Source organism: Nyctereutes procyonoides, unplaced genomic scaffold (assembly GCF_905146905.1).
Source record: "Nyctereutes procyonoides isolate TBG_1078 unplaced genomic scaffold, NYPRO_anot_genome, whole genome shotgun sequence".
In the NCBI taxonomy this organism is placed as follows: Eukaryota; Metazoa; Chordata; class Mammalia; order Carnivora; family Canidae; genus Nyctereutes; species Nyctereutes procyonoides.
The window spans coordinates 35334737-35346922 of NW_026575044.1; the positions used below are offsets into that span (position 1 = coordinate 35334737).

General features: G+C 35.1%; 1 protein-coding gene across 2 annotated transcripts in view; it reads right to left on the minus strand.

Moving 5' to 3' along the window:
• TAF4B (TATA-box binding protein associated factor 4b) overlaps positions 1 to 12186 on the minus strand; it is a 125085-nt gene that overhangs the window by 86463 nt on the left and 26436 nt on the right. For both annotated transcript variants that reach the window (XM_055324443.1, XM_055324442.1), the window contains exon 7: positions 9702 to 10316. In XM_055324443.1, the coding sequence (XP_055180418.1) occupies positions 9702 to 10316 (615 nt within the window). The remainder of the gene's footprint in view (positions 1 to 9701; positions 10317 to 12186) is intronic.

Sequence of the window (12186 nt, forward strand, 5' to 3'; positions counted from 1 at the left end):
ATCCCATAGGAACTAATGCCCACAGAGAAGAAATACAAGTTAGAATAATTCAACTGCCATCAATCTATAGGAAGAAACCCCAGAAAGAGAGAAAGAACTCTTGAAAACATTGATGTATTTCAAGAAGTTGAGATTATAAATTGAGTTGTAAAGTATGAGGGATCAGTTTTATATTCTACAAAGTAAGATTTTGTTGGATGAACAGATAAAAGAAGATATGGTATATATACAATGGAATAGTACTCAGCTACAAAAAGAATGAAATCTTGCCATTTGCAACAACAGAATGGATTTAGAGGGTATTATATGCTAAGTGAAACAAGTCACAAACTTCCAAGTATAAAATAAGACATGTGAATACAATATAGAATATAGAGAATACAGTTAATAATATTTTAATAACTGTGTGATGACAGAGGATAGCTAGGTTTAGTGTGGCAATTACTTCCTAATGTATTTAAATGTACATTACTATATTGTATGTTGAAACTAATATTGTAAATCAACTATACTTTAAAAATTGTTTATAAATATGCATAGGGAAAGGTCTGTAAATTAAAAAATAATCTGTAAACAGTGATTATTTCCTAGGACTCCACTACAGAGTAATTTTGCTTTCTACTTTGTGTTATTTCTTTGTTATATATTTTATATATACTTTATAGATATCTAAGTTATTTGTTTTATAATTAGCATAAGCTATACTTTTAACTATAAAAATAAAACTGAATTTTCAAATAACTAAAAATGAGATTATTAGAAAAAAATTAAAAATTCTACAAATTAATAGACAGAGTCACATTTATGCATTCAGACTGAAACTCAACAGAAACATTCCCAACAATTCTGGCTTATCTCTCTATTCATATTTTCTACCTTACTATATTTTATTAAGTATTCTTTTATAGTATTTTAATTGTGAAAAACAGTAATAAAATATTAGAAAGGTGTTTGTGAGATAGTCTTCATAGGTACTCATATAACAGCCCGAAGGCCTGCCCTGAGGTGGACACGGGCTCTACGTACCCTGGCTGTGTGTACTCTCAGCTATAAGGAGTGGACGTGGGGCCAGACAAGGGTGGGCCCCAATGGACCTCGGCACCAGTGTGTACAGCCCTGGCAAGAACAAGCTGGGGGAAAGCAAGCCTCAGTGCCCACTTGTAGAATCCTGGGTATGTCTGGCCCTGACAATAGCCCAACGGGGGTCAAGATCATGCATTTGGAGGAAGACTAACATGTGAGCTAAAAATATATAGGGGCACCCTATAAAGATATATAGTGGTGGAGCAAGCACTCCTGATCTTGGAGTTGTGAGTTTGAGATCCACCTTGGTATAGTAATTACTTAAATAAAACTTTGAAAAAAATACATATTTAGAACTGTAACTTTATAAGTTATATTTATATATATTACAAATAGAAGTTTTAAATATATAAATATATATGATACATTATATTTATATATAGCACAAAGTTCTGAGCTAGGATTTAAGAATCCTGGATCCCCATCATTCCTCATCTTAATGACTGTAACACTTGGGGCAGCATATGTGCTGCATATTCCTGCACATTTGCTGAAGAAAATAAAATACAATGAGTGAGAAAGTCTAAGTGCATTCATTGCTGTTCTCCCAAAGAAAGTACCACTTGAAACCACAGTATTACCTTATGGAGATTGAAATTATCGTAGAGAGATGGAAATTCACCCAAAGAGGCATTTACTCCTACTTGACAAGCAAAAGAAAAAGCTATTATATTTTTATAAACTTAAGTCTTTTATTTAGTTTCCTTCCAAATTTCCACTAACAGGAAAATCAATAAATACCTTGGCCTTTTCTATTGACATGTCAAATTCTGACATTTTATTTGAATGTTAACATAAAATAATGTTCTAGTAGTTTATAGGAATACAGGTCTAGAGCTACACGATATTAATTAATGTAAAAAAAAAAAGCCTAAGTATGATTTTTACATTATGCCCTGGGACATTATCTGACAAGGAATTATTCTTAAATTTCATAAGGAAAGGAAAGAAACACAAATATGGATTAAACAAGTAGATGAGGGCAGCCCCAGTGGCCCAGTGGTTTAGCCCCGCCGTTGGCCCAGGATGTGATCCTGGGGACCCCGGATCGAGTCCCACGTCAGGCTCCCTGCATGGAGCCTGCTTCTCCCTCTGCCTCTCTGTCTCTCATGAATAAATAAATAAAATCTTAAAAAAACAAACAAACAAGTAGATGAGAACATCCCTTACACTTTTTCTCCCCAAGATTTTATTTATTTGAGAGAGAGAGCATGTGTGAGCAGAGGGAGGGGCAGAGGGAAAGAATCTCAAGCACACTCCCCACTAAGCGTGGAGCTTGACTCAGTGCTCTATCTCATGACCCTGAGATTATGACCTGAGCCGAAAGCAAGAGTCGGGCACTCAACCAACTGACTTGCCCACGTGCCTGCATCCCTTACATGTTGCTTTCCCTGTATTTCAACCCTCACCTACTCCCCTGCTCGTAAATATAAAGCAATCAAATGCTTATCTCTAAATAACTCAAGTAGTACACACACACACACACACACACACACACACAGTGATTGGAATCAAGGGTATTATCTCCTCTAATTTCTATAAAATTTTCAATATGTAATTACTCACATGCACTCAGTAAGGTTGAGTTCTAGAAAATAGGAGACCCGAACTAAACAAAAGCTGCAGCTGAAAAGTCAGGAAATACATGTTAGTTGCCAACTATTTCTCAGGAACAGCTAATATGTGATTCCTTATCTTCTGGGACAATAATGACATACATCACTAAATGCCATCAATTCTATATACCCTCATCTAGTCCCAGATCTGTTTTATTTTATTTTTTTTTAAGATTTTATTTATTTGAGAGAGAGAGAAGAAGAAAGAGAGAGAGCACGTGCATGAGCACATGAACAGGGGGAGAGGCAGAGGGAGTGGGGAAGGGAGAAGCAGATTCTCCACAGAGCAGGAAGCCCAATGCAGGGTTGAATCCCAGGCCCCTGGGATCATGTCCTGAGTCAAAGGCAGATGCTTAATGAACTGAGCCACCCAGGGGCTCCTCAGCCTCAGAATCTTAATATAGAGCTCCAGTAACATCCTACAAAGAAAGGACTTAACCTATCTGCCATGCCCAATCTAAATTAAAACTGAACCTTAGTAAACACTTCAGAATATCCTGTTTCTTTTCAAAGGGCCTTCTAAACACTTTCAAAAATGTATTCAGATGAATTTTTAATTATACTACTAGCTTTTTTTATTGTCAGCAAAAGCTGCTTCAAATTAAGAATCTATGAATTTCTGTTAAAAATTTTATATGTGGGATCCCTGGGTGGCGCAGCGGTTTGGCGCCTGCCTTTGGCCCAGGGCGCGATCCTGGAGACCCGGGATCGAATCCCACATCAGGCTCCCGATGCATGGAGCCTACTTCTCCCTCTGCCTGTGTCTCTGCCTCTTTCTCTCTGTGACTATCATAAATAAATAAATAAAAATTAAAAAAAAAGAAATTTAAAAAAAAATTTTATATGTGCGGGATAGGATGCCTAGGTGGTTCAACGGTTGAGTGTCTGCCTTTGGCTCCGGTCATGATCCTGGAGTCTCAAGATTGAGTCCCAGGATCAAGTCCCACATCAGGCTCCCTGCATGGAGCCTGCTTCTCCCTCTGCTTCTCTCTCTCTTTGCCTCTCTCATGAATAAATAAAATCTTAAAAAGAAATTTAAATGTGCTTATTGTATGATTTGATTTATATGAAATTCTAGAACGAGCCAAATTTGTGGGAAAAAATTATCAGAAGAGTTGTTGCTTCTAGGGGTGTAGGGGTAGGGACTGAGAAGGAACACAAGGATACCTCAAGATGATGGTTAACATTTTCTACCTTCATAAGGGGTTTGAGTTACACAGAGGTATGCACTACCTGTCAAAACTTATCCAATGGTACAATTAAAGTTTGTGCGTGTCATTGCATATAGATTTTAGCTAAAAAGAAAAAAACATTGAACTGTAAATATGGAAACATTGAACCATAATTAGTAATATGCACGTTTAACTCTTTAGGAAGAAATCTTTGAAATGCATCAAGAAGTTAAGATGATTGAAGGCTGGATAAATACATGATAAATCAAGTATAGTAATTGTAATCAGAATCTAAGTGCTTGGTATACATGTGTTCACTATAAACTTCAACACTGTTATGTTTCAACATTTCCATAATAAAACATTTTCTTGCATAAACCAGAAATAAGATGACATATATAAATACTCTCTAGTTTATTGTCCATTAATTCTAATGTATTTTTACCAAATTAAAAGAAAAAAAATTTAAGTAAATTTAAATGTAAACTCGAGTTAACCAATCTATATATTGACTATTATTATATAAACTCTGATTAAATATAGCATGTGAAGAATTTTTTGTGCAACCTTAATGGTAAATAAAGGGCAGGCCTTACTTGAATTCAACCTCTTTCTTCACCAAACCCTTCCTTAGTCCTCCTACTTAAGTGAGATTATAATCAACAACTGAATTCTACCTTTCCTTTCACTCTTAACAGAATGAAAAAAAAAAGAAAGAAAAAGACACTGCTTAAATCTGGATCCTTAGGTCAGTCCAATAAAGTAATTAGTGATCTTTTTTCCCCCACTCAATTTTTTACATCAAGTTCTCTAATAAAAATACCGGCCACCAAGTTTTATAAACTAAAATTTGTACATTGAAAATACTTCTCCTTAGGGCAGCTGGGTGGTTCAATGGTTAAGCATCTGCCTTTGGCTCAGATCGTGATCCCAGAGCCCTGGGATCAAGTCCCGCATCGGGCTCCCTGCAGGGAGCCTGCTTCTCCCTCTGCCTGTGTCTCTGCCTCTCTGTGTGTGTCTCCCATGAATGAATAAAATAAAATCTTAAAAAAAAAAGAAAAAAGAAAATATTTCTCCTTGTCCAGTATAAACTGAAGTCAGATTCAGCCAGCAGGGTTATGTCACATAAAGTATTTCTTATAAAAATGTATTTGTTGAAAATTCTTTAATCGTTCCTCTAAAATAATTAGGTACAAGAAAATATGATGCAACAATAACACATTTTTTCTAATATTCTGGGTCAATTTATTTTAGATTAGCTTACTTCAATATAATGAAATGGAAAATTACATTTAATAATATTTGTTTTTGTCTTATATTCATAAAACATTAATATTTGAAGAATGACTGCTGAACATACTTGGCCACTTATTTATAAAATGTCTATAATTCTGTTAAGGAAGGAATGCAAGTAAAAGTCATTTAGGAAAGTACATATTTGAAATAAGGAAAATATCTAAGATAATACTAAAACTTCCTGCCCTATCTCCAAATAGAAATCATTTTTAAAGATATTTGAATGATAAATAAACATAGATTACTACTAAGAGTAACAACATTTAGTTTACTTTCTAAAATTATTACCATTTTTTCCTAAAAATACAGACTAGGAATTTTTTTTTAAGATTTTATTTATTTATTCATAGAGACACAGAGAGAGAGAGAGAGAGAGAGAGAGAGAGAGGCAGAGAGAGAAGCAGGCTCCATGCAGGGAGCCCGACATGGGACTCGATCCCAGGTCTCCAGGACCAAACCCCGGGCTGCAGGCAGCGCCAAACCACTGTGCCACTGGGGCTGCCCCAGACTAGGAATCTTGAATTGACTTTCTCATTCATGAATTTTATTTCTACATGTGAATTTGAGAGGCTTATTGTTTAATTTTTATGTGGTAAAATTAGTTATTAAAATATATCAAATGTAATTCTAAAAATGATCAGACAAATTAAAACTTAATTTTCTCTATTAAATTAGCTTTTGCTAGTTGATTTAAATTTAACTTAAATGATAATCTTTAGTTTAAATTAAATTTAGCTTTTGCTCAGTTATAAACAGTTTTTTCACAAATATCCTAGGAAAAACTTTTAAGCATCAAAATTTCTGAAAGCTTCTACTTACTATAACCACCCATCACCAGTAGACTATAATTCATCCACTTTCTTTCATTAACTTTTAAAGAAAAGTAAAAATGTTAAGCTTAACATTTAGTTGAACTGTGTAGTATCATAACATCTACCATGCCAGAACTGAGAGATAACCAATAACATTAACCATTTTTAGAACTGGATTCTCAGATGAATCACAAGAACTACTGGTAGGTCCATATCTCAACAATTGAAGCACTGAGGGCCAAAATATACAAAGCAATGAACTACTGGCACAAAATGAAAAACATATCCAAAAAGCTGTGAACAATTCTAGTTAATTTATTTGATGAGAACTTTAGCATATCCCAGAGGATAACATACAATAATCAATGAGATAGAAAAGATAACATAGTAACAAATCTAAGCCAAAAAAGGGGGGGGGAGGAGGGAAGCCTCATTAATCTGAAATAAAAATGTATAATTTCCTAAAATAATAATTCTATAAAATCTAAACCCCACAATGAGAGATTAAGAGAATTCTAGAAACAGATAAAGATTTAAGAGGTTTTAAAATTCATGATGAATTATTAAAGGAAATACACAAATTTTATTTATTTATTTATTTATTTTTTTTTTTTAGAGAGAAAGCATGCAGGTGCATGTGAGCGAGATGGGAGGGATGGGGAGTGGGAGAGAAAGAATCTCCAGCAGGCTCCATGCCCAGCACAGAGCCCAACCCAAGGGTTGGGGGGACTCAATCACACAATCCTGATCATGACCTGAGTTGTAATCAAGAATAGGTAGGATGCTTAACAATTTAGCCACCCAGGCACCCCAGAAATAAATTTAAACCTAATATTGAACAATCACACTTGTATTCTTTAGCTCATTTTTGGAGACTATATCCTGAGTTGTGCAAACCACAGATTTGATCCAATTTGGCAATTCTCATAAATTATTATTTGCCATATCTCTTATAAAGTGCACTGAATACTTTATGTTTCTAGTACCCTGAGTATTTTTCCTCCTCACTTGTCTGGGATTAAATTGGACTATGGTTTATAATGGGCTCAAGGATGGTATTTTTTAATTACTTGAGTAATACTAATTTAAACTTTAGTAATATTAATTTTCTAAATTAGTTGATTTGAAAGAATGTCCTACTTCAAGCCTCTCTGTGGCATTACCACACAATACAGAATGGCTTATTTTGTGCCCCAGATAAAAATGTCTTATAAAACAGATTACAATGCATCTTCAGTGTCTAGCTGCTCTGGTGTTTGACATTTTAAATAGGAAGGTATGAATACTGACATCAAATTTGTTGAGTAAAATTAAAACAAAGGCCAAACAAGAAAACATAATTCACAAGGAATATTAAATGATTACACACTTTTAAAATGAAAGTAGGAAGTAAAAAAAAAAAAAATCCCTAAAATTTACCATTAGATTTTTTTTCTTTCTTTAAAAATATTTTAAGTAATCTCTATACACAATGTGGGGTTCAAACTCACAATCCGGAGATCAAGAGTCCCATGCTCCATAGAGTCAGCCCAGCCAGGCTCCCCACCTCAAAAATCAGTTACATTTTTTCTTAATTGAAATTGTTTCTAATGTATAACAAGTCAAACATACAGAATATAAACACTGTCAAGATATTATTACCACACAGTTTTCCTGTTTCAGGACACTCTAGAAACTTAAAAGTTCCTGCCATGAGTACCACATCCTAATGGGAAAGACAGATACGGGGTTTTAATCTGAGATCCAATACTTGTTGTGTGCCAGTGGATGAGTGAGTCACTTAATGTTTCCGGATTCTTAGTTTTCTCCCTGCCTTTTCTTCATCATAAAATTATTTAAAAACCCACAGTTAATATATAACATGCTTTTAAAACTCTACATAGCTATGAAGTGTTATTTCATTTCCGGAACTAATAGAGATGTTTAATAAAGATTAGCACTAATTCAAGAATCACATATGACCCATAAAAAAGACTTCAATTCTGTTCAGTGCTACCAAAAAGAGGCTTTTCCTTGAGGCAATTACCCTGTTTCGGTGGTTCCCAAAGCTGGTTGCTCAGACTGATGTTTAAGAATCACTGCTACTAAAAAGGTTTCATCTCTGAGATTAAATTCAGACAACCCAAGAGAAACTCTGCAAGGCAGGCAACATTTCTCTATTCGAAAATCAGACCCAGAGTAGGAAGGGATGAAAAATGATTAGCACCCAGGAAATGACATTACTTCCTACCGAGAGTTTAACTACTGTTCAAACTGATCTTCCACCTTTCATCCTATGCCCATATGCTCAAACACAATCATCCACAGATATTAACCTTTTCCCCTGATTAGACAATAAGGCTGGAAAATTTACTTAGATTTTATCATTCCCAGAAGCAGAATAAACTAGAACAATGAGATTCAACACAGCCTTTAACATAAAGATTTATAATAGAAAACAAGGGCAATTACCAAAAATTAAAAGAACAGCTAGCTCTGTTATAGTACAAGATAAGCTAGTTTACTAAGAAATGTGTTTTTTAATTAATTCACCATATACTATCTCTCACAGGTTAATAATACTCTCAGTCTGTTTTGAATAAACTAGAATGTTCTAAGCACTGTGAAAATAAAGGAAAACCTCACTAAAATGAGTTAAGAGCCAGAAGGGGAAACTCTCATAGCCTATAGCTAGTCATCAATTGCAGACCCCAACAGAAAGAGAGGAAGAAAGATTTTCACCTTGCCCAGCAACAGCCCAGCCAATACGAGACTGTCATAACTCAGCCAATGAGAAGCCACTACACTTTGGTTTACTCCCATGAACTTTTGTTTGTAACAAGCCCCTTCCCAACTTTCCCCTTTCAGCTGTACAAGGCTATTCTCCTTTGTTCTCCAGATCTGCCTATGGTTTTGCCATATCTTGCTTGAGTTTTAATTCTTCACTATTCCCAAATAAAACCCATTTTTCTGATAAAATAACTGACAGTTTTATCTCTAAGGGCAACAACACTGATAAACAGCTAAAATTTCTTTTACCTAAGAACCTCCCAAGCTTAGAAAAAAACATAACTTCATATTCATCTATTCCCGTTTCTCTCTCCCCTTAGCACATTTTTCTTGAGAAATGTTACCATAACATTACCTCTGCAATAACCTTGCCAAAAAGATTTAGTCTAAATCTAATCTTGAGGAAATAAACAAAGGACATTCTGCAAAACAACTATCCTGGGTACTTAACTATTACAACAGAATGAGCAACCACAAAAGGCTGGGGAGCTGTTCTGGATTAAAGGAGCCTAAAGAGAAATGACAGGTAAATGCAATATGCAGTTCTTTATCAGAAACATCAGAAAAAGGGACACTATTAGCTATAAAGGAAAGGACATTGTTGGGACAACTGGGAAAATTATACCATATTAACTTTTCAAGTGTGATAATGAGTTTATGTGGCTGTTATGTAAAAAAAAAAAAAAAAGCCCCTTTCCTTAAGAGATACATAGTACTTAGTTTAGAGGTACCATGTCATGAGATATGCAATTATTCTCAAATGGTTCAGGAAAAAGTTGTGTGTACCTGTGTGTGTGAACAGAGAAGGAGAGACTAAGAAAATGTGAAAAAAAATGTTAACTATTCAAACTCAGTCAAGGACACTCAGGGACTCACTTTACTAGTCTTGTTAGTTTTTCGAATGTTTGAAATTTTCAAAGAAGAAACCGATGAAGAAACAAAATGTTACTCACTAGTTGTTTGACTTTGACTGTCTGGGGAACACCAGCTGGCTGTGAAAGGATAGGACCCGGCTGTGCAAGTTTGATTTGGACTGGGGCAATGACGGCCTTGTCAGATGTGGTCCCAGGAGAAGTAACAACAGGTTTCACAGACGGAAGACAGAGAGCTGTTCCTGAGGTTTCTCCAAATGTTACTGATGGAAGGGCCAGTGTGACTGCTGCCCCAGAGACAACTGGCTTTTCAGGTTGAAGTGAGACTGCTGTAACTGTGTTCTGTATAGATGTCACAAGTGGTTTTGGAGTCTGAAGCAAAACAGTTCCAGTTGTTGTTCCTCCTGGTACAGCAGCTGGACCCACAGAATGAAGTGTCACAACTCCAGTTTTTGCTCCCCCTGGACCAGCAAGTGGATTCAGAGTTGGCACTGACACAGTACTGGGTGTTGTTGCTCCAGAAACAATGACGGGTTTTTCAGACTGGATTGAACAAACTGTTGTTGTCACCACGGGGGATGTTGTTGCCGTTGTGGTACAGGTAGCAATGACTACCTCATTAGAGGTCTGCTGAACACACTGCTGAATAAAGCTCTGGGAGTTGGGCATGAGCTGTCGTAAGGCAATCACACTTTTCTAGAAACAGGAGAGAAAAGAACCTGATAACTAAACAAATTAGCTGCTAGTAAAATAGAACTACTCTGTATCTCACAGCTTTACAACATAAATCAAAGGTATATCAGATACTTCAGTTGAGGAAATCTGGTATCACCTGGTAGTTATATCCTCCCAATATCCAGGATATAATCAATTTAATGCCCAAAAGTGCTTTATTTTTCAATATGAAACTATCTCTCCATATTAAACTTATTTTATATCCTCAACATCAATTTGGTAAAATAAAACACTGTGTCATACTTGTTTATATTTACTTATGCTCCATAACTGATCACTAATAATTTTTGTATCAATAAGTTTATATGACAATAGAATCTAAACAAAAAAAGTTTTTGTTAACTTTCAAACTTTGGATAGAAAGTCTTTAAATAAAAATAAAACAAATACAAAACAAAATGCAGACAAACAAGGTCGATTTCCTTAATTGAGCTAGAATATTTTCTGACGGGATTTTAAGTTGGTCTCTCTCTCCTTCTATCTTTCTAAAAGAGTAAAAGCAGTTCAAGTTAAAAAGTAGAAATCTTGCCTTTCATCCCTGGGGGTTTTGTTTCTTTTTATTTTTGAGTAAGGAGAAAAACTGGAAAAGGAGGTAGATAGTAGGTTATCTTCTGGTAAATTCAAAGGCTGTTTGGAAGCTTTCCCTGCTTTGACACAATTAAGTCAGACTGCCTTTATTTAAGAAGCAAAAGAGAACCACTGTTTTTCCTTTCCTTTTATACTTACTCCTTTACTTTTTTTATTAAAAAGGATTGAGAAGTTCTTCTCTGAAGGTTTTTTTTAAAAAAAGAGTTTATTTATTTGAGAAAGAGAAAGGTGGGAGGGGCAAGGGGAGAGGGAGAAGCAGATTCCCCCCATGAGCAGGGAGCCTACTGCTTAATCACAGAACCCTGGAGATGATGACCTGAGCTGAAGGCAGACACTTAACTGAGCCACCCAGGCACCCTCCTCTCTGAAGGTTTTCAAATATGTATATAAATGGTAACAAAGGAAAGTAAGAAGCAGAAAGTCTCTCATGATCTTTATCCAAACTTTAAAAATGGTAGAAAACAAACTGTTTTGGAGATATAAGAATAAATGAAGTGATTTGATTAAATTTAGCTAGAAACCTAATATGAAGGGGTCCTGAGAAAAATACAATTGGAACAAATGTTAAAATAATTAGACTCAAAGAAACAATTACAAAAATGTATGTCTAAATTCTCTCTTGGTCAGCCAGAATTAAGCTCAAATGCTTAAATGCCCAAAAGCTGTCAAAGATGAAGGGGGAAAAAATTCTCAAACAAATTACAAGGCTTAATAGGTCCTTAGAAAATATATACAAAGTACAAAAAATTCGTGGTGTAATATTTGGTAACTTAGAGGTGGTGTTACATAGTAAATAGAGTCAGATAGGATAAATTCTGGACCTATGAGTTTGATTAAAAAAAAATTAGTAGATTTAAACAGTCTTTTATCTCTAAAAATGGAAAATACTATATCTAGCATCTAGTATTCTCAAAAGAATGATAAGAAAAATAAGTAAATTAAAATACAAATTAAAAGTAAAGTATCTAGCAAAGCACAGGATGCATAATAAGAACTTGATTTTCTCCCTTCTCCCTCACAGTATCTTCAGTGAGTATGAAATATAGATAAATTCAAGAGTTGTCAATGCCATGTAGACAACTTATAGCTCACAAAACTTTTGCACTGAAAGGGACTCAAGAAGAACTGCCTCTAACTTCTTAATCAAGAGGGCCAACCAAAAACAAGGCACTAGTCATTTGATATTAGGTATTATGCTGAACCTTCAACCTCCCTTTCACCAGACCAAGTCTCTTCTAGGTAA